The 22,798-nt window shown below is 52.0% G+C and overlaps 1 protein-coding gene across 6 annotated transcripts in view; it reads left to right on the top strand.

Annotated features, from left to right (window-relative positions):
* Positions 1 to 22,798, top strand: part of PTPRU (protein tyrosine phosphatase receptor type U) — a 78,700-nt gene that overhangs the window by 3,055 nt on the left and 52,847 nt on the right. For 5 of the 6 annotated variants that reach the window (XM_038531342.1, XM_038531345.1, XM_038531341.1 and 2 more), the window contains exons 2-7: positions 12,223 to 12,354; positions 15,188 to 15,459; positions 15,995 to 16,076; positions 16,182 to 16,297; positions 16,685 to 16,859; positions 17,375 to 17,668. In XM_038531342.1, the coding sequence (XP_038387270.1) occupies positions 12,223 to 12,354; positions 15,188 to 15,459; positions 15,995 to 16,076; positions 16,182 to 16,297; positions 16,685 to 16,859; positions 17,375 to 17,668 (1,071 nt within the window). Of the gene's footprint in view, positions 1 to 226; positions 812 to 12,222; positions 12,355 to 15,187; positions 15,460 to 15,994; positions 16,077 to 16,181; positions 16,298 to 16,684; positions 16,860 to 17,374; positions 17,669 to 22,798 lie in introns of those variants that run through there. The other variant, XM_038531346.1, reaches the window with a different exon arrangement.

The raw sequence follows: 22,798 nt of genomic DNA, 5'->3' as shown, positions 1-22,798 counted from the left end.
GCAATAATTTATTCCTCTGTGTTCTAGCTCATTTTGTCCTTTTGCTTGCTTGCTGGGGTTGTGGACAACAGGAATGAGGGAGAGGCTGCCCAGTGGTTTCAGGTTGGGCAATAAAGGCTTGTCTGAGCAGCTGGCCCTTCTCCCTGAGGCTGGGGGGAGGAGACTCCACAGGATGTCCTGACTCCACCCGGGTGGGGGTGCTGAGTTCCTTGGCAGCCCCCTGCCCAGCTCAAGTGTCAGAGAGAATTCAGGGCAGGCACCTGCTTGCTTGAGGCATGCTGCCATCCTTCCATGCTGTCATCTAAGCTAAGCTGGACTTGTGGGGTGGCCTTTTCGTGCAGGGCTGGGCTAGTTAGAGTTGCTAGGGGTGCCTTGTGCCCCCTTCCTCCCACAACCCCCTTCTGTCCTCCACACTGTGCTTTCTCCCCAGAACTCTCTAATTCCACCTCTTCTCCTCGTGAACTCTTCTTGTTCTTCCTTCAGGTCTCAGCTAGGCATCACCTCCTCCCTGAAGCCTTCTTTGGTTACTCCCTGTTCTAGCTCAGGAAGGGAGAGTGGGGGTTGATTGAATTTTTTCATAGCATTGTAATTAGTGTAATTACGGTTTATTGGTCCTTTCTCCCTTCCAGATCATGAGCTCTGTGAGGACAGAGACTGGGTATTTAGTTCACCTCTGATTGCTTAGTGTCAGGTAGAAATCCTGGCCCAATCCTGGTTGCTGAATAAATGTGGCAAGAAGGAATGAATGCGGTCCAGTGGGTCAAGTTCTGAGCTGGAGAAGCCAGATGGGGGCGCACTGACTCCATTGAAAGTAAGAGATGAAAGAAATCCGTTTTCCCTCCAGGAATCTGGAAAATTCTGCCGAGGGATGGTGTTGTGTGTGAAAAGGCCACGTACAGAGTCATCTGGGAGCTGTGAGTTGGGGAGGTTGAGTCCCTGGCAGAGATGGAAGGGAGCAGACTCCTGCCTGCCAGCCCCTCCCCCCAGCTTCCAGTTCTGCCTCCAGCCCCGCCCCCCCAGCAGCTGGCAGGGCCTGTCCTGCCCTCAGGCTCGGCCTTTGTGCTGGAGGCCTCGGCAGGTGGTGGGAGGCTTGGAGTCCCAACCGTCAGTTTGAGCTGAGCGTCCTGGGAGGAGGGAGGGCAGGCCTTGCCTCAGTTCTCTTGTCCTAGATCCTGGAGTAAGGCAGGTGGGGTCCTGTGTCCTGACTGTGAGCTCCAGGGAGGGGAGGAGAGCCGCTCCCGGTAGTGCCCCCTGCAAGTGGGGTTGTGGGAGGTTGGCTGATGTGTGCAGGTGTGATCCTGGCATCTGGGCAGTCAGGATGGGGTGAGGGGTGTGTGTGTGTGTGTGTGTGTGTGTGTGTGAGTGAGTGATCGTATAGTTGTAGCCTGGGGCACAGGACATATGTGTGGCTTGTCAGGGTGTCTAGCCATCTGGTTACCCTGTGTGGTAGGATCTGAGTTCTGAGTTTGAGATAGGGAGGTGACCAGCTGTTTGGATCCTGGGGAGACTGCTGCTGGGGTGTCTTGGTACCTAAGTGTCAAATTTCTGCAGTTTGGGTGCAGATCTGTTTGGGCGGGTGGTACCTCAGTATCTAGGTGTGGGCATCCTAGTGCCAGGCTGTGGGAGGATCAGGGTGTGCCAATCTAAGGATGTCCCAGTGTCTCTGGATCTGGAGGTGGGAGTATCCAGGTGTCTGGCAGTCTTAGGTTAATGGGTGTTCAAGTACAAGAGTGTCTCTGTGTTGTGTCCACATGTGGGGCTGAGTACTCGGGTGTCTGGGTGTGGGGTTCCCAAGTGTCTGGATATAGGAGTGTGAGGGTATCTGTGTCCAGCAACAGGGTACCCATGCGTTAGAATATCCGAGTGTTTGTGAGTCTGAGTGGGGGAGGCGCCCTGTGGTAGGTGTTTCTGTCTCCAGGAAAGGGTGTACATGTGTTGGGTGGGGAGTGTCCTGATGACTGTGTGCTGCTCTGTACCAGGGCCTCTGCCAGCTTGGCTTCTGACACCCCTTCCCTGGAGTTTGTCTCCCAATCTCCCTTTAGACCCCAAGGCCAGGAGCCTCTGGAGAAGGGCCCGATGGTTCTCCTTCTCCATGCTGAGTCAGTCTAGAGCTGACTTTCAATAGAACTTCCTACGATAGAACTTCTAACAACGTTGGAAATGTTTCCTACCTGCACTTTCCAACATGGTGGCCACTTATGTGTGGTTATTAAATTTAAATTGCTTAAAATTCATGAAAATTAAAACCAGCCCCTCCATCACACTTGCCAGACCTCAAATCCTCAAGAATCTCGTGTTGCTGGTGGCTATTGTGTTGGTCGGTGCAGGTGGTGGACATTTGTATCTGGGCAGAAAGTCCTAGGGACAGTGCTGTCCTAGAGGTGTGAGGCCTGGACACCTCAGGGGGTGGAAGTGATCTGATTGAACCGTCGTCACTCAGCAGCCATGGAAGAAGGTTTTGTTGAATCTATGTCCCCTTCCTCCCAGCCCATCATTACTTGCCTGGACTCTTGCAGTAGCCCTCCTTGGTCTCCATTCTTCCATCAACTCCCCAGTGCTTCCAGCACCTGTGACCTGAATGATGTCTATTGGGCAGACATGGGATATTGCCACTTGCTTGCCCCAAGCTGAAAGCTCTCCAGTACCCAGGAATGAAACCCAAACCCTGTATGATGCACACCCCACTTTCTGGAACTGCTTCATGTTTGTGCCTCTCCTCCCCTGACCACATTCCTCCTTGTCACCTTATGATCTGGGATCACCGGGCCAGTGCTGATCCCAGAACCCCCCAGGCTCTTTCACACCCCTCTACTTTTGCACATGCTGTGCCTTCTACTGAAAATGCCTCTCCTGCCCTTCTTACCTTGTGGGGGCCTGCTAATCCAGCCTCAGAGTCCAGCTCTGTTATTCCCCTAGGGACACTCCTCACTTCCCCACCCCCTGCATGGCTTTTTCAGGTTTCTCCCATAAGGCATGTGGGATAGCCTGCTGAGTTGTTTTCCATCTTTTTTGCCTACTGGTTGGAAGTCCCCTGAAGGCTAGGCTGGGTCCTTGTCATCCTGTCCCCAGGCCTTTGTATATGGCTGGTCCCCACTCAGTGTTTGCATTGATGTGAACCCCTGGGTACACAGGGAAGGCTTGGAGTGGGTGGAGGGTGGTGCTGGGCTATCACAGATGGGGGCCAGTATACTCTCTTGGCTTGCTCTGGGCAGGGTTGGCATTGCCTTCAGAATGGCCAGGGGAGGACTCCTGAGGTGGACAGCCAACAGGCTCATGAAGTCTTGGGCAGATTCCCAGGGTGCAGATCCCAGGACCTAGTGGTGGATCAGAAGGGATGTGGAGAACAGAGACTCAGAAGGGTCCCTGAGGTTTTGTAGTATAGAAGCTGTGTAGGAAGGGCTGGGATGGGGGAAATTGGGAAGGGGTGTGGTTGGGGATATCTGATGGCCAGGATCACAGCTGGGGGCAGAGTAACAGCTGGGGGATGGGGGACAACTGGGCATGGGAGATAACTAGGGATGAAGATATATCTGGAGACGGGACAGCTGGGACCAAGGGGACAGGTGTTGTTGGGGAACAGCAGAGGGTTGGGAGTCAAATGGAGAGAACAGGAGAACATGGAGCATTTGGGGATAAGGAGGTGACAACTTGGGGCAGCTGGGTGGCTCAATCAATTAAGTGTCCGATTCTTGATTTCGGCTCAGGTTATGATCTCAGGATCGTGAGATTGAGCCCTGCATGGGTCTCCGCACTGGGTGTGGAACCTGCTTTAGTCTCTCTCTCTCCCTCTGTCTGTGTTCCTTCCCTCCCCTCCCCTGGTCACACGCATGTGCACTCTCACTTGATCTTCAAAAAAAAAAGGAGGTGACAACTGGGAGGTGTCAGAAATCTATGTGGATGACAAGGATAGATAGGTCTTAGCTGAGAGGGTGAGGGATACGTTGCTCAGAATGTGTGTGTATAGTTTATAGATGTGTACATGTGCACCCTTGTGGTTGCGCGTGTGTGTAAATATGTGTTTTACCTACAGTGTGATTAAGAGCCTGGGCTCTGGGTTCTAATCCCAGCTCTATCACTACTAACTGTGTAACACCTGGGCAAGTACTTGACCTTTCTGGGTCTTTAGTGTTCTCATCTGTGAGATTGGGGTCATTATAGAACACACTGCATGGGGTTGCCATGAGGATATATTTTATATGTGGAAGTATGTTGTTAGAACAGGGCCTGCCACATAGTGAGCACTGTGTAGGTGCCAACAGTTATTAAGCATGTGTGCGGGCAACCTGTGTGAGCAGAAAAGTTTGTTTCTGGCTTCTGATGAAGTCCAGGCCCCAGAGGTGGTGGTGGTAGGGAGGGCAGGAGTGACCAGCCAGGTTGGTTGGATCTGGCTTGTCTCTCACATCCTCCCTGCTGTTCATCCCACTTCTTAGTCACCCTGTCCCAGGGCCTAGTCCAATAGGTCTCCCTCCCTGTCTCTGCCCTGTCCTGCCCCACCCACACTGCCCTGCCCTGGGCTGGGGGCCAGGGGATGTGCTTTGCCCAAAAGCTTTTCAGTAGAATCTGAATTCATTGTTTGCCTGACAGCATGCTGGGGCCCTGCTCAGATATAAATACCTGGGCAATGTGTACAGTCCTGGCCTCCCATCCCATGGACAGCAACGGCTTCATCCCATGCCCTGGGAAAGTCACTGGGGTGGAAAATGTTGGGGTTTGGAGGACAGGGTGGAGGAATGAGTCCTCAGTCCCCAGTTGGTGGATTAGCCAGCCTAGACTGGCAGAGCTGGAGGCACAGGGTCTGGGTGTCCCTGGTGTCCAGTGCATCACAGCACGTGGAAGCTCCCTGCAACACTTTTGTAGTGTGCCGCATCTTTGCCTTACACATAGCTGCACTGCATCACGGCCAAGCGTACCCTCTCTGGGGTTCCTGGGCCTAGACCTCAGGACTGGGCCACTGCACTGCATCTCAGCACTGCACTGCATCTCAGCACTGCACTGCATCTCAGACCTGCACTGCATGACCATGCTGAGATTCTGAGTTGCATTGGCCGTGTGGACCCTCCTAGGGTCTGTGTGCTCCACCTCTGCATCTGCCCGTTGTCCTGCACTGCCATCCAGTACGCGTACTGCCACTTGTGTCTTTGCAGCTCTCATCTGTGCTGTATCACTCTACCAGATGTCACTGCTGCAGCGGGAAGGTGGACTCTCCTTGGTTTCTGGGTAGAGCCCCTACACTGCCTCACTGCCTGGAACCAACTTTGGGCTTTCCGTGGCCACACTGCATGTTTGCCTTGTAGAGCATTTCTGTTCTACACTGTACTACCTCACTGGGCAGTGTACATGGCACTGGACTTGTGGACTCGCCAGGGATTTGGGACCAGCTCCTAGTATTCTTTTTTTTTTTTTTTAATTTATTCATGAGAGACCCAGAGAGAGAGAGGCAGAGACAGGCAGAGGGAGGAGAAGCAGGCTCCTTGTGGGGAGCCTGATGTGGAACTTGATCCCGGGTCTCCAGGATCAGGCCATGGGCTGAAGGCAGCGCTAAACCACTGAGCCACCCGGGCTGCCCAGCTCCTAGTATTCTATCACTGTGCTGTGCCAACAGATGGCATGCTGCTGCCACACTGCATCCTTGCATCACATGGCATCTCTGTGCTGCACTGCATGCTTGCAGCGGGTGCCTGCACTGCACTGGGTATGTGGCCTTTCCTGAATGTCTGGGCACAGCTGCTTTGCATTCCACCTTTGCACTGACTGTACCAACACAGTACACCTTTGCCTCACATAACGTTTCTGTCCTAGTGCTTTACTGCATGGAGCTGAATATGTGCTCTCTGGCCAACCCTGTCACAGTCTACTGCACCATTGCCACGCCATGCCCCTTCTGGTGTCTCAGCCTTTCTTGGGATGGCTGCTGGGGAGTTGGCTGGTGTCCTTTCCCCCAGGTTTCTGTTGGCGGTCCCAGCTGAGCAACATCTTTGCCTCAAGTGTCTGTCCTGCATGCACCCCTGCCCTACATTGCACACTGCACAAGGAGTGTGTACTCATGCTGGCTTGGAGCCACCTTGTTGGGCTTTGGGACTGGCGTGGGTTTTTGTGTGTGGCACCTTTGCACGGTACCCAGCATTGCATCTGCGCATCTGTGCATGGCACGGGGTTATTGCCCTGAGCCTCTGTCTGCACTGCACGTGTTCATGGAGCACCGAGCACCAACCGTGTACCTGGCTCTGTGCTAGGGTCTGGAGAGGGCGAAGAACCAGGAGTGCTTGAACATAGCACCTTGGCACTCCTCTGTACACCTGTCCCTGTAGCACTGAGTCCTGGCCCAGTGCACTACTGGATGTGCCGCCCTGGAGTGCTGTGCCTCTGTGCAGCTCAGGGTCATGCCCAGAGCGGATGTGACACCTCAGCACTGCGTCATGGCCCCGGCCAGTTCTGCCATTCTGCACCAGGCGTCTGTACTGGGGTCTGTGCACACCGTGTGCTCTGCTCACCCTGTGGTGTATAATTGCATCTGCCTCCATGTAGCGTGGAGCTGCTGCACTGTGCTCTCAGCAAACCATGCCATGGCACCTCATAGCCCCGTCTCCATGGACTCTAATAAAGTACAGATTTTCACACTGTGTGGGTTTGTGCATGGCCCTCTGCCTCTCTGCTCTGCTGCACTGTGGCTTTATATGATACAGGGTGTCTGTGTACTCTTTGCCCACTGTACCTCTGTACACTGCAGCTCCCCATTCAGCCCTTTGCCTCTGACTGGAGTTGGGCGCTGCCTGGGGCCTTCACCTTATACCACCAACATGGCAGCACTACCGTTAACCTTGGGATTTTCATGGTGATCAAGGAGATGGTGCGTGGGTCTGGCCTGAGTTTCTCCTGTTAGAGTTGGCTTCCTTCTATCCTCATTGGAGGTGGAAGTATGTTGGCATTGCTGGGTCCTGTGTTGGCTCCTGGAGGGGGTACGAACTCAGCTTTATCTCTCTGTTGTCCTGAGTGATCTTCCTGGCTTCAGCCATGCTGAATTCTGGGTGATTAGAAGGTGGTCACCCCTGCCCTTAATTGAGTGCACATCAGTTATTCAGGGCTCTGGAGAACAGCTCCAGGGAACCTGGGCTGAGGTCTGGATGTATTGGTCTGGGCAAGTAAAGCAGTGAAATGGGCCGGGCCAGGTCTCCAGGGTTAGAGTCATGGTGCTTGAGCCTGGGTGGGGGTTGGTTGGGGTCAGACTGGTTAGGATCATGGGGTTGATGAGTCTTGCCATTGTTGGGCATCTACTATATGAGCACTTGGGGATGGGGTTCAAAGGCATAAGAGCCAGTCTCTGACCTTAGGAAACGAGGAAGTGGGGTTAGGCGGGCCTGCCATGGAGCTGTAGCTGGGGTGGAGAACACAGGATAGGGCTGGGTTGGGCAAGAACATCTAAGGGATGAAGCCACCATTGGCTCCAGGGTTGATTGAGCTGGGCTACCTAGAATAGAGATGTGGCTTCAGATGATGAAATAGGCCAGGGCTGTCATTGGGGTTGTATTTGGTTTCCCTGGGGCCAGGGTTGGGGCCATGCCTATGATTGCGTATGTTCCCAGCCCCTAAACTTGCAGTATGTTGAGAGAAGTTTTGTTTCTCCTGGGGCCACCCTTGGGAACTGGATGCTCTACTGATAAACCAAAGAGAACAGAGATCTCATTGCAAACAAACTCTGTTTACCTAGGGTCCTTTAGAAAATACTGGTGGTGGCTGGCAGCCACACTTGGCACAGGGCATCATTCCCTGTCTGGTGGGGAGGAAAGTCTGGAGCTCACACGGAGGCACACGCACACACCTCGCCTCTATCCCACTGCATATACTCACCTCCCCTGTAGGTACATGCTTATCATCGAGTATGCCCATATACCTCTGTACATGAATGTACACTTAGACACCCTAACTTCACAGCACACTGTCTGGGGGACCCACACTTGGAGACCCATACTCACCCTCACATACCTCTGCCCCATAGTCTCTCTGCCCTCAAATTATTCTTGCTTGTGTGCATACTCACATACATGGAACTAGAATTCTAGAGGTGGACGTGGCCTTAGAAGTCACCTGGGTCCCCATTCTCATTTCATAGGTGGGGAAGCAGAGATTCAGAGAGGGCAAGTCACCTGCTGCAGGTCACACAGGGAGTTGGAGGCTCAGCTGGTTAGATTCAGGTCTCCTGCCTCTCAGCTGAGTGCTCACAAGTCGGTACCAGGCTATCACTCTCACAGTCATGTACGCACACCCACACCAACATATGGAAACACATGCGCATGGAATTGTGGAGACCCTCATGTGGGGGAGACCCCCTCCCCACACTCTGACTCTTCCCACGGAGGTTGCTTCACCCCTTACATCGCCCCATCTACAGCCCAGCCGGATGTGGATAAGCCATCCTCCTGCCTTCCCAAATTGTGGCTGACGGTTGCTGAGGCAACCGCCTGCCAGATTGGGGAGATTAGCTGAGGAATGTAGCTGGGCCAGTTTGAGCTGAGGCTGGGGGAACCGGTGGGGGTCCTGGGTTGATCCAGCCCACCCTCTCTGGGAGGCCGGGGCAGAGATGGGGTACCCCTGGCGGGGTCTGGTTTTCTCCCTGGCCCCAGGCGGGCTGAGCAGTGTTCCTGAGGCTTGGACTAGGCTGGGGGAAGGGAGTGTGGGGCTGTGTGTGTGTGCGTGTTATGCATCTCTCTGGGTGTGACTAGAGTGTGTGCCGTTTGCATCTAGGAGGGGACCTGAGGCTCCTTTCCTCAGCAGTTCCTGACATCAGACTGTGGACCCCATGGTGGTTTGTCCCACCAAGCTCCCACCTGATCCTGTGGTGCCCCCTGGAGAACCCGCCTGCCCTCCTCCTGGCCTGGAGGATGTAACACTGTCTCATCTGAACCCTACTCTGGCTTCCCCATTCCAAATGAAGTCAGACTTCTCACCCAGACACTTAAGACCCTCCTTCTGTGGTCTGGCCTCGGCCTTCCTGTCTCCAGCTCCCACCCAGTGCTTTGGTCACTCCTCGCTCCTCTCTATGCTCTGGACTATGTGTTCACTCCCTGCCCTCATTAGCTTCTGCTGAGCCCTTTGCCTCACAGACCTTTCTGTTTATCTCTACTGGCCAGAATGAGATCCAGCCCTCCTGGCTTTGCTTAGATGCACCCACCTCCAGGAAAGTCTTTCTCCCGGACCCCCTCTTGTGGCCTTGACCCTTCTCTGCTTTGCCTTATTCCATCACCCCCACTCAGACTGGGAGGTCCCTGTGGGCAGGGTTGAATCTAAATCATCCTTGTGCCTCTAATAGTGTCAGCCTGGGACCTGCTTTGTACTTTCAGTGAACACATTTCCTGAGTGGAACTGAATTAACAACATGTGGCCAGCAGAACACCAGAGCCTTATTTTGTTTGGACCTAGTCTCCCTGAATAAAGATAGATGGCTTAAATCCCAGCTTCTGGGACTTAGAATGTGGCCTTGGGCAAGCCACCTCCTCTCTCTGTGTCTCAGTTTCCATCTGCAAAACAGGAAGAATAATAGTACCTACCTTAGGGATTACTGTGGAGTTTCATGGGGATAGGTGGACATGATGGTTAGTGACAGCTCTCTCACGGTGGTGCTGACGTGTATGTGTGTGTCTGTGGCCCAAGTCTGTGTTGAAGGAGTCAACATTCTTGCTCTGAATCCAAAGTCTGGTCTAATTCCTATCCACCCCCCTTTCTCCGGGCCCTGGGTGGGTGGTGGCCTCTGATAGGAGCTGGGTCTCTAGCAGGAGCTGGGACAGGGCTGTAGTTCCTGAGCCACCCAGACTGGAGGTGATACAGTTTTCCTCAGGACCTAGGAGGCCTGACTGTTCCCATTCCAGGGTGAGCTGGATAGACGGTGAGGATGGGGCTCTCTTTGAGGAGATGTCATCCCCTAAGGGTTGTGGTTAGAATTGGGCCTGGCCCAGAGGCACAGAGCTGGAGGTGTACATGGACCAGGGAGAGGGAATCATTCTGCCTCAGGTGACACTAGGGAGGGGGAAGGTCAGCCAGGGAGGTTACCCTGGCTGAGATCAGTTGTAGGACTCATTTGGCAGAGGTCAGGGGATACTCTGGCCAGGGGTTAGTCAGGCAATCTAGTGGTCCTTCTGGTTGAAGTCAGATGGTCTGGATGATGTTGGGGCCACTGTTGGCCAGGGATAATCAGCTGGGGGTCACTCTGGCTCAGGTCAGTCTCTGGGGGTCCTGTTAGCTCCTATGGCCTGGCTCAGGATGGATGGGGGGAAGCCAAAGAGTTGACACTCCCAGACTTGCCCCAGGGCCATGGAGGAGACATCCTGGGGGCAGCTGCCTTGTGCTTGAACCTGCCTTGTAAAGGAACTGGAAGGGCCTGAGCCCCATCCAGGCTCTAGATCCTGGGCTTCCCTTTCTGGCAATCCCTCTGCCTTAGGGAGGCCTTGGCTAAGAACCTTGGGAGCAGACTGCAGTCAGCTCAGTTGCTGACTGCATTCAGCTGAATGAAGTCAGTTGTCCCCCTCTTTCAGGAAGCCCTCCCTGACCATCCCTACTGGCCACAGCCTCCCTCTGTGCTGTGGGGCATTTTCTAGAGGGAGAGTTGAGGCCTTCCCAGCACAGGCTGGGTTAAAATTTCCCTCCCACAGGCCACAGGGCATGATGCTGACCAGGGCCTTTCACACAAAGAGGCAAAGTGCTCAGCCAAGGTTCTGCTCCAGCTGTAGAGAGAGGCTTCTGTTATTTCACTGCATCCACTCGGTGCCAGCCTCATGCCCACATCTCATTGTTTTATACTCCGATGGGAAGCGAGAAGAGGAACAAGAGACCCCCCCGACAGTGGCGAGCACCTGTGTGCCTGGCTCTGCTGGGCATGTCTCCCTGTGCTACTTCACATGATCTGCCTGGCAACCTAGAGAGGTCCCTGTGGCAGGTGAAACAGCAGAGTGCCCCCGAAAGTGGAGTCCCTGCCACCAGGCACATGCCCGCTGTGGTGCCTGGCACATGGCCCTCGGCCCCCAGTTTCTCTTCCTTCTTTAATTCTCTTCCTTCCTCTTCTTGAACCTGGGAAGCAGCTTGGCTGTGCTGCTTCTCATAGTGAAGGAAATCTGGGCTCTGGTATCCGGCTGATGTAGGTTCAAGTCCAGCTTCTGTGGACTCCACAGTGCCTGTGAAGGGCCACCATTTCCTGAGAGCTTGTGCGCACCCTGGGCCTGGTGATAGGTGGACCCCGTGCTGCATCCCCAGCAATGCCATATGCAGAGGTGGAAACAGAGGCTCAGAATGGAGAAGTGACTTGCCTTACGGATCTCAAGTCTGTCTAATACTCAAGCCCACTCACATAGCCACCACGTTATACTGTGCATGGGCCCCTGCATCCCCTGGGGCCTCAGTCACATCATCTATCAGGTGGGGAGAAGTACCTGTGGCTGGCAGGTGCCCCACACAGGGCCTGGCCTGACATCGACCTGCTTCCTCACCATTTGGCCAGGCATTTTCCTGGGCCCCCGATGCTTTTGTGTGTCACATGCCGGCAGGGAGAGACCTGATTTGGGTGACTGAGTGATGAGTGAGTTTTCTAAGCTCACCTGTCAAGCAGGAATAATAGGGGTCTCTGCCTCAGGCGATGAGGCCTAAATGAGATGCCATGCGGAGAAAGTGGGTAGCTGGTGCTGTGCGGGCATGTGGTGAGCCTGAAATGATCAGTGGCCTCTGTTATTATTCTTAAGAAGAGACCATCAGGGCTGGCTTAGTGCATTCATGGGGCCCACATCTGTCCTTTATGTGAAGATGGAGAGGCACGTGGTGGGACACAGGAGATCTCTGTTCGAGTCCCACCTGTGTCCCTGACTAGCTGTGGTCTCCTCATTTGGAAAATGAGGATAATTCTAGACCTGATCTCACAAGTTGTGAGGCTCTGATGATAATGCTAACTAGTTTTTCTGGGGGAGGGTCTTTGGTTGGGTGGTTGAGCAGTGTGGGGTCCTGGGGGGCAGTGGGTGGTGTGGGGAGGTATTGGTATTGGGTGGAGACAGTAAATAGAGGGAATGGGCTGGAGGAGGGAGAGTTTTGTTGGAGGGAGGGAGCAAGGGGGGGGGAGTGGCCTGGGAGAGGGAGGGAAAGGGTGTGGGCCTGCATGGGAGAGGGCAGGGGCTCCTGGAGGGGAGCCCCAGGAGCCCTGCTGGTCAGCGACCCTGCCCTAGCAGGAGCTAACCATGCCTGCCCTCACAGCCGGCTGTACCTTCGAGGAGGTGAGTGACCCAGCAGTGCCCTGCGAGTACAGCCAAGCCCAGTATGACGACTTCCAGTGGGAGCAAGTGCACATCCACCCTGGTACCCGGTCTCCGGCGGACCTGCCCCATGGTGAGCCTACTCTCTACCACCATTCCTCTTTATCTCCTTCCAGTTATAGCCACCTGCTGTGTGACCTTGGGCATGTTCTTTAACCTCTCTGGGTCACCTCTGCTTTTGCATCTGTAGTGACATACATGATACTATGAATGTGGGGCTCTGTGGAGACTGTCCAATTGTATATATTAGGTAGTTTGACCTGTAAAATGGGTGCAGGTTCAAGCAATCAAAGACACTGAAAGCTGTTAAGACCCACTTCCCATTATTCCCTCTACAGCTTAGTTTGGAGTCCACCCTATTCCCATCAGGTCTTCCTAAGTCCACCTTCAGGGAGGCTCTCTTCTTCTCCCTTAGAGCCTCTGCATCCTTATCTCCCAGGACTTGAAGATCCTGATGGAGTGGTAACACTGGGGGCTGGATGTGTGTATAACCTTCCTCTGAAGTTCCCTTCTTCCTGGAAGTCCCAGATCCTTCCCAATTTCTACCTTGCTCTGCCCTGTTTCAGGATGAAGCACTTATGACATCATGGGCACTGGAGTGGGAGTCAGTCTAATTACATGCATTGTAGTACTGGCCTTCTACTCTGATGATGGCCCCTACTGTACTGGTCCCAGAGTCGTGAAGACTGGACTTCAAATTCTGGCCTCATCGCTTTATCAGTTGTGTGACTTTGGGCAAGTCACTTAACTTCTCTGAGCTTCCATTGTCTTAACTAAAAAGTGAAGAGCATAATAATCCTTTTCATAGGGTTATTAGATAATGTATACAAGCTGCATAACATGGGAGTGGAATGTAGTGAATGTTTAGTTACTATTTAGTTACCATTGTTGGAAGTATTCGAGGGGGCCCAATTACCAGCACCCGCTTTATTGGGTACAGAATCTGCTGGGCATTCAGAAAAGGATAAGAGATATGGAGGCCAAATTATCAACCCTATTACTGATAAAGCTTGAGTTGGAAGACAGCATAGTGTGAGAACAAATGGGCGTGCTGAAGGAACCCCAGAAGTAGACAGCTTAAGGGCCTCCTCCCCTTCGCCCTGTCATAGTGGCCCAGGACCTTTGCTACTCAGCTCACAGCATGGCTGCAGTTGTACCTGCTGTCAAGAATTCGGGGAGGGGCAGCAAAAGTTCTCAGTGGTAAGGCCAGAACTTGAAGCCGCCAGAGGGATCCTGCACAGCCTGGCACGGGCAGTCTTTAGGCTCATCTCCTACCGCTCACCTTGTCCCCTGGAGGCCTCCCTGCCTCCCCCTTCTGTGCCTTTGCTCACAGGGTGCGCTCCCTGGGGCATTCCTCTCTGCCTTCACATAAACAGCTCTCAGCTCCTTGTTTGACCTCTCTGTTAGTGGAGAGCAAAGTCTGACCTTGTGATTGTGGTCTGTTGAGGTGCCCCCCTGTGGCAGGGACCCTGGGTGGGCTCTGCCCCTCTCTCTCACACTCGCAGAGACGTACCCAGTGAGACAGGGGAAAGAGAGATTGAGTATTTAGTGTGGGCCTTGTGCTGGGCCTCTGCCCTCTTAGTCTGCACATCCTAGGGAAGAGAGTTGGGGGGTGGAGGGAGAAGGAAGGAGGGCGATGCAGACACAGAGAGGAGAAGGAAGAGCCACAGGAACGAAGGGAGGAAATGAAGAGAAGGAGATGGATGCAGGGGGAGGACAACTAGGGAAAAAGACTAGGGGGTGGGCAGAGGAAGCCAGAGGAAGAAGCAAGAACAGTATCAGATTGAAAGGGGGAGAGACACACGCAGCTGCTCGCAGGGAGAGGAGCCAGGAGGATGGAGAAATGGGATGAGAGGCACCACTGGGGAGCCAGGATGTGCCCCTTTCTGGGTGGATATGGGGACTTGGGAGTTCTGTTCACTACCCTGCTAGGACTGATCCACGAGCTGCCTTCACAGGCCTCTGGCTCACAGAGATGAATGAGATCTCCTCCAGTGGAGTCCCCGGGGAGCCCTCCCAGAGCAGGGAGCGGCGTGGTTTGGGATCTGAATGAGCTTGTGTTGGCTGGTAGCCAGGCCCGGGAGGAGGCAGAGCTGGGTGGCTGTGGGCACCCTCTTGGCAGCTGCTGGGGCCTTCTCCCCACAAAAGGGAAGCCATAATCCCGCAGCCAGGTCCTGAGGAGTCCGGCCCACTCTCACCCTGCCAGCCCCCCTCTACTCCCCTGCCTGTGTACATCCCAGATTTGAGGAAGGAGAGGGCTGCCTTTTCCCCGCTTGGAAATCAAGAGGATTGTATTCCATGCATTTAGACCCAGGGCAGGGGCTGGAAGGGAAGTTAGAGTCCTTTCATTCAATCTCTGTTCTACATGCTCATTCAGCTTGGGTTCAGACCTGTGTTGGGGACACAGTGGAGCCCCTGAGGCATCACAGGCTGGCGGGGAGACAGATACACACGTGATGAGTGATCCAAGGGCCAGGAGAGAAGCCTGTGGAGAGATGGGGAGGGAGGGTTTCAAAAAAGGTAGCCTTTGAGGGCCTGTCCTGTGACAGACTCTTGACTCCAAGATGAATGACCTAGTTAGTCCCTGCCTCCATGGGCAGCTCAGAACATGGGGAACGTTGTGGGCCAGCATGAGCTTGGACTGTGATCATAGGTGGTGAGAGGCCATAAAGGTTTTTGAGAGTCACTTTTGTGTGACTCTCCGATTTTGCTTCTCCGATTCTCATGCAGGGAGGTGAAGGGACTCAACACAGACAGAGTTGGGGACCAGGACTCAGAATTCTTAACTCCCAGTGGATCCAAATGCCCGGAGTCCCTTTTTTCTGCCCACCCCCCTCCTCTGCCCACCTGACATTGGTCCTCCCCAAGCCTCCTCAGCTCCTGCCTCCTCCTCCTTCTTTTTCTAGGCTCCTACTTGATGGTCAATGCTTCCCAGCACACCCCAGGCCAGCGGGCCCATGTAATCTTCCAGAGCCTGAGTGAGAATGATACCCACTGCGTGCAGTTCAGCTACTTCCTGTACAGCCGGGATGGGCACAGCCCGGGCACCTTGGGCATCTATGTGCGTGTCAACGGGGGTCCCCTGGGCAGTGCCGTCTGGAATATGACTGGATCACATGGCCATCAGTGGCACCAGGCTGAGCTGGCCGTCAGCACCTTCTGGCCCAATGAATATCAGGTAGGCTGAGTTTGGTCTGTGGTCAGCCTGCGCTCAGGGGTGAGGGTAGAGAGGTATCAGCCTGAGGACAGAGTAAGCAGGTAACCAAGGTTGGAACTAGTCTGTGGTCAGCATCAGGAGTCAGTATGTGGTCAAGGTCAGGGGTCGGTCTGTGGTCAGCCTCAGCTTATTCAGTGCTGCTGTGGTCCAGATTCAGCATCAGAGATCACTGTCAATACAAATAGTCTGTTGCCGGAGTCAAGGGTGAGTTGGAACAGTGCTGACCTGGAGACCCTGTCTGGCTGGGAAGTTTTCCTGTTTGAAGGTAACTATCCAGAACTGGGATGGAACCTCCCTGGCCTTGACCTTGTTAGCTCTGGCTGCTGGCACCTCACCCCCCCCAACTAGCAGGCTTGGTAAGGAAGGTCATTGTGAGTGGGGCTGACCTCTGCTGGTTGAGGAGCCTGGACTGGAGCAGAGCTAAAAGGGGTCCCTTGTGGGCACCTCCCCAGGTAGGGCTGGAGGGATATGACAGGGACCCTCCCGCCTCCCCCAGGTGCTGTTTGAGGCCCTCATCTCCCCAGACCGCAGGGGCTACATGGGCCTAGATGACGTCCTGCTTCTCAGCTACCCCTGCGGTGAGTCCCAGCCCACGGGGGTACAGGGTGAGGGGTGCGGTGGCCGTGGCTCCTGCCTTGTCAGGGGGCCCAGGCCCAGCTCACACAGAGGCTCTATTCCCGCAGCGAAGGCCCCGCATTTCTCCCGCCTGGGCGATGTGGAGGTCAATGCTGGCCAGAATGCCTCCTTCCAGTGCATGGCAGCAGGCAGAGCAGCAGAGGCCGAGCGCTTTCTCCTGCAGGTGAGGGGGTGGCAGGGACCTTATCAAGGTGGGGGGGGATTTCTTCTGGGACTTGGGTTCCTTACAGGGTGCCGGGTTGTTCCTGCATTTTCCAGCATTCATACTCAGGCATCCCTGCCCTCACCCAGGCTCTCTTGGGTGCTCTTGTTACCCCCAGGGCAGAGGGTGGCTCCAGGATCCCCAGACCACTCTCCATCAGAGGCAGAGACCACATTCCCTTAATCACCTTCTTATCCACACCTTCCTGCGGTGGAGAGCTAGTACCAGGAATACTAGGGTCTGCTAAATGGGGCCAGGACATACAGTACTCCCCTTGCCCGGGTCAGAGCGAGATGGGGACCCTTCCTCCCCGGCACTCCTGACCCTGTCCCCTTTACCCCTGCGCAGCGGCAGAGCGGGACGCTGGTGCCCGCCGCGGGTGTGCGGCACATCAGCCACCGGCGCTTCCTGGCTACCTTCCTGCTTGCCTCCGTGAGCCGCTCGGAGCAGGACCTGTACCGCTGCGTGTCCCAGGCCCCGCGAGGCGCGGGCGTCTCCAACTTCGCGGAGCTCATCGTCAAGGGTCAGCAACTCACGCTCCCGTAGCTGGGTGGGGGGGTGGGGTGGGGCTGGGGGTGGGTGCTGGGGCTGCACCCTCCGAGGGGCGGGGCCCGCGGGAAGGTGGGGCAGGCAGGGCGTGACTGGGGCGGGGCCTGCGGAAGGGGCAGTTTGTGCCTCGGGAGGCGGTCTGATCGGGGGCGGGGAGACCCTGTTGGGGTGTGAGCCACGCAAGGTGGGGTCTGGCTGTGGCGCCCCCGGGTTGACCCCACCCGCACGGGGCCATCCCCTCAACGCCAGAACTGGGGCAGGATGTAGGCTTAGGGTGAGTGTGGGATCAGCCTTTGAGGCGGGTGCCCCTTCGGGCCTGGGGATTTAGTGGGCGCGGGCAAGAAAGTCTAGTTGGGGGTCTGGGGGTTTTCTCAGGGTCCTGGGAGGACAGGGAGGGCTGCTGGGGATTTGGACGGGCTGCGGGCCGGGGTTGGGAGCAGGGTCTCACAGCGCACCTTTGGGTTCCGCCTCTCCCTCACGTCCTCGCAGAGCCCCCCACACCCATTGCCCCCCCGCAGCTGCTCCGCGCGGGGCCCACCTACCTCATCATCCAGCTCAACACCAACTCCATCATTGGCGACGGGCCGATCGTGCGCAAGGAGATTGAGTATCGCATGTCCCGCGGCCCGTGGGCCGAGGTGCACGCCGTCAGCCTGCAGACCTACAAGCTGTGGCACCTTGACCCCGACACCGAGTACGAGATCAGCGTACTGCTCACGCGCCCGGGTGAGGGCGGCACCGGCCGCCCGGGGCCGCCCCTCATCAGCCGCACCAAATGCGCAGGTGGGTATCTCCTGGCCCACCTCCATTCCTGGGGACACCTGGGTGTGGACTCAGGGCTACCCAGGGATGAACCAAGGGAGCACATTACAAGAGGTAATCTGGCCTGCACCTGTGCCTCTTGAGCTTTCTAAAACGTCGTGATCTCCCCGCCCTCATCCTTATGGTAAAGGTAATAATGATAGCTATTACCATTGTGCCAGATACTTGCACATGTGTATAAGTACATACACACACACATTGGCTTAAAACACTATGATCTAGGTACCCTGTCATACCCATTCTACAGTTGAGGTGTTTGAGGTGCACAGATGTTAAGTGACTGGCACAAGGTCACATAGCTAGTAAGTAGCAGAGCTGGCAGTGGAGTCCTTGACTGGCTGGCTCCAGAATTTGTGTTCTTAATTCTAAGATCATCAATTCTTATATCAATTCTTATATCATCTGGATGAACAACTAAATACCATGAAATAAAAGTGTATTATTAATTTCAGCTGGAATCTCTTATGGGGTCTTTTGAGATTGAGGTCTTCCCTTCCTTGTTCAAAAGGGTATAAGCAAGCAGCTGTTAGAAGCTATGGCAGTCCTGCACCAGAGGACACTCTTGTTTAATCTGAAGAGAAATGGAAAATAGAACAGATTTCAGTATATTTCTTTAATTGGAATTTTTATTGAGATAATTGTAGATTCACATGCAATTGTAAGAAAAACTATAGGGGGCCCTGGCTGGCTCAGTCTTTAGAGCATGTGACTTGTGATCTCAGGGTTCTGAGTTTGAGCCTCAAATTGGGTGTTGAGAGTACTTAAAAAAAAAAAAAAAAAGAAAGAAAGAAAGGGAAAGATACAGAGATTCCACACACCCTTTACCCTATTTCTGAATGGTAACATTTTGCAGACCTAGAAGGTAATATCACAATGAAGATACTGATATTTACATAGCCCACAGATCTTAGAGTTCCCTGATTTTGCTTGTCTCCATTTGTGTGAATATTTAGTGCTATACAGTTTATCGCGTTTCGAGGTTTGTGTGTTTATTGCCACAGTCAAGATACTGTTCAGTCAATTTAAGACTCTTTTGTGTGGCTCTTTCTATTCACCTTTCTCCATTCCTCCAACCTCAGCTCCTGGTAACTCCTAATCTGCCTGTCATGTCTAGAATTTTGCCATTTCAAAAATGTCATATAAATATGAAATCATATAGTATAGAACCCTTTGAAATTGATTTTTAAAAATTTGGTAACAGGTTTATTGAGATATAACTCACATCTCATAAAAGCACTCATTGGAGTGTACAATTCAGTGGTTTATAGTATATTCAGAGTTGTGCATCCATCACCACAATCAATTTTAGAACATTTTCATCACCCCAAAAAGAAAGCTGGTACCTGAGGCAACCATTAATCTTCTTTCTGTCTCTGTAAATTTGCCTCTTTCTGGACATTTTGTATAAGTGGAATCATATACCATATAGTCTTTGTGACTAGCTTCTTTCATTTAGCATCATGTTTTCAAGGTTTATCCATGTTGTGACACGGTTTTTTCTTTACCCTTTTTTATTGCCAAATACTATTGCATTGTTTGCAGCTGTATCATTTTTTACATTCCCATTATGTGTATGAAGGTTCCAATTTCTCTACATTCTTACCAATACTCGTTATTATCTGTCTTTTGATTATAACCCTCATGGTGGGTATGAAATGGTATCTCAGTGTGGTTTTGACTTGCATTTCACTGGTGGTTAATTATCTTGAGCAATTTTTCATGTGCTCATTGGCCATTTGTATTTCTTCTGTGTAGAAATGTTTAGTCAGATTTCTTACCCATTTTAAAGTTGGGTTATTTGTCTTTGTAGTATTGAGTTGTAAGAGTTGTTTATATATTCTGGATACTAAACTCTTATCAGATATTTTTGCAAACATTTTCTTTGATTCTGTAGGTTGTCTTTTAATTTTCTTAATGGTGTCCTTTGTTTTTCATTTTGAGGAAGTCTAATTTGTTTTTATTTGTGATTTTTATGTCATATTAAGAAACCATTGTCTGAAGTCACAAAGACTTGCCCCTATTTTTTTCTAAGACTTTGATAGTTTTAATTCTTACATTTAGGCCCTTGATCCATTTTTGAGTTAGTTTTTGCATATGGTGTGAGGTAGGGGACCAACCACATTCTTTTGCATGTAAATGTCCAGCTGTCCCAGTACCATTTGTTGAAGAGTATTCTTTTCCCATTGAATTGTCTTCGCACAAAGATTGGCTATTTTGCCCAGCATAATTTCTTGGAGACTCATCCAAGTTGTTAGGTATATCAGTCATTCTTTTTTTTTTTTTAATTTTTTATTGCTGAGTAGCATATGATGGTGTGGAATCACTGCAGTTTGTTGAACAGGTGAATATTAATTCACCTGTTGAGGAACATCTGGACTGGTTCCTATTTTGGGCTATTATAAATAAAGCTGCTGTGAACATTTGTATACATATTTTTTTTTTTAGATTTTATTTATTTATTAACGAGAGACACACACAGAGAGGCAGAGACACAGGCAAAGAGAGAGGCAGAGAGAGAGAAGCAGGCTCCAGGCAGGGAGCCCAACGCGGGACCCGATCCTGGGTCTCCAGGATTACGCTTGGGGCTGAAGGCAGGCACCAAACCCCTGAGCCACCCAGGCCAGGCGGCCCTGTGTACAGATTTTTGCATGAACATGAAATTTCACTTTTCTAGGATAAATGCCCAGGGGTGTGACTGATGAGTCATTTGATAATTGCATATTTGGTTTTATCAGAAACTGCTGGAATGGCTCTATTGTTTTACATTCTCACCAACAATGTATGAGTGACCCAGTTTTCTGCATCCTTGTCAGCATTTGGAATTGTCATTGTTTTTTTTTAGCCATTCTGAGAGGTGTGTAGTGATATCCCATCTTGGTCTTAATTTCCATTTCCTTAATGCCTAATGTTGTGGAACACCTTTCCATGTGCTTTTTGCCATCTGTACATCCTGTTCAGTCAATTGTTCAGGTCTTTGCCCATTTTCTTTTCTTTTTTTAAAGATTTTATTTATTTATCAGAGAGAAAGAGTGAGAGAGAGCAAAAGCAGAGGGAGGGGCAGAGAGAGAGAGAGAGAGAGAGGAGGGAGAAGCAGACTCCCCTCTGAGCAGGGAGCTTGATGCAGGGCTTGACCCCAGGACCATGGGATCATGACCTGAGCCGAAGGCAGACACTTAACTGAGTCACCCAGGTGCCCCTCTTGCCCATTTTCTTTCTTTCTTTCTTCCTTTCCTTCTTTCTTTCTTTCTTTCTTTCTTTCTTTCTTTCTTTCTTTCTTTCTTTCTTTCTTTCTTTCTTTCTTTCTTTCTGTCACAGAGAGAGAGAGAAAGAGAGAAAGAGAGAGGCAGAGACATAGGCAGAGGGAGAAGCAGGCTCCATGCACCGGGAGCCCGACGTGGGACTCGATCCCGGGTCTCCAGGATCGCGCCCTGGGGCAAAGGCAGGCGCCAAACCGCTGCGCCACCCAGGGATCCCCCCATTTTCTAATTGGATTATTCATTCTTTCCTTTTGAGTTTTGGGAGTTCTTTACATATTCTAGATACTAGTCCTTTGTTGGATGTGCAGTGTGTGAATATTTCCTCCCTGCTTTAGCTTGTCTTTTCAACTCTTCACCTGGGCTTTTACAAAGCAACCATTTTTAATTTTGATGAGGACCAGTTAGTCAAAATTTTCTTTTATGAGTTGTCCTTTTGTTGTCCAGTTTAAGACCTCCTTGCCTGGCCTTAGATCTCAGAGATTTTCTCCTGTTTTTTTCCTAAAAGTCTTATAGCTTTACATTTTACATTTGAGTCCATGATCCATTTTGAGTTAATTTTTGGTTAAGATACAAGGTTTTTATCTTTTTGTACGTCTCTATTCTTAAGTGTTTTAAAAAGCTGATCTGGGGAGTCATCGAAAATCCAGTTGAATGTCACATTTTAAGAGACCCTGGGTGGTGGATCAGAGTGTGCCAGTGGGAATAACTTTCTAGGTGAGGGATCTGGGTCAAGTTACTTAACTTCTTGGAGCTTTCATCCCCTTGTTTTACAGGATGAGAAGAATATAAATCTTTACCATGCAGCGTTGGTGTTAAGGTTCATTCAACAAATGTTTATTGAATGCATCTTATGGGTCAGGCGCTATTGTAGTTGCTAGGGACATAGGACCATGACTGCGACAGACCAAGGCCATTGGCATATGAGTTCCTCCTGTCTTGTGGGAACTCTGCATGGAACTCATGCTGGTGGAAGGAGACAGTAAAGCAAGTGAGATATATGGTTTGGTAGATGATGATAAGCACTGTGAAGAATAAAGCAGGGTTGGGGTGTGGGGGGGAGAGTTGGGTGTGGGGTTAGGATAATTGTTATTTAAAAAAGGCTTAAGGGACCATTTTACTGAGAAGGTGACTTTTGAGCAAGACCTGAAGGAGGTGGTAAGGGGCTGAGTTGTGCAGAAAGCTGGAGAAATTGCTGGGGGAAGTAGGATGATGTCATCTACTTTGTTTAAAAGGATGACTCGGGCCCTTTTATGAAGTATAAATTCTAGGAGGGCGAGGGGCCAAGGAGGGGAGACCACTGAGGAGGCTGATGGAACCATGTGGCTGAGAGATGTGGAGGCTGGCAGGTGGAGGAAGTGGTAGAGGTGGTGAAAAGTGGTTAGCTTCTGCGTTTTTTGTGAAGGTCAAGCTGACTGCGTTTGCTGATAGACCAGCCATGCAATAAACGAGGGAGAAATAGAGAGAAGTCAGGGATGGCTCCAAGGTGTTTTGCTTGAGCAGCTGGAAGGATGGAGTTGTCATTTACTGGAAAGAAGCAGACTGTGGAGGGACAGGTGTGACGGGGTGCTGTAGATCAGGAGTTCTGTGTTGGAAAAGTTGACTTTGAGATGCCTATTAGACGTTTAAGTGGAGATATCCATCAGGCAGATGGATTTATGAGTGGAGCTCGGGGAAGAAGTTCAGGCTGCAGATATAAATTTGAAAGTCATCAGTAGAGACACAGATGGTATTTAAAGCCAGGAGACTGGATGAGATCTTTTACCCTGGTGGTTCTCAACTGGGGGTGATTTTGTCTCCCAGGAGACATTTGCAGTGTCTGGAGACATTGGTTATT

Source organism: Canis lupus, chromosome 2 (assembly GCF_011100685.1).
Source record: "Canis lupus familiaris isolate Mischka breed German Shepherd chromosome 2, alternate assembly UU_Cfam_GSD_1.0, whole genome shotgun sequence".
In the NCBI taxonomy this organism is placed as follows: Eukaryota; Metazoa; Chordata; class Mammalia; order Carnivora; family Canidae; genus Canis; species Canis lupus.
Note: the sequence above shows the minus strand (reverse complement) of the source record. Positions and strands in the feature narration are given on the sequence as shown.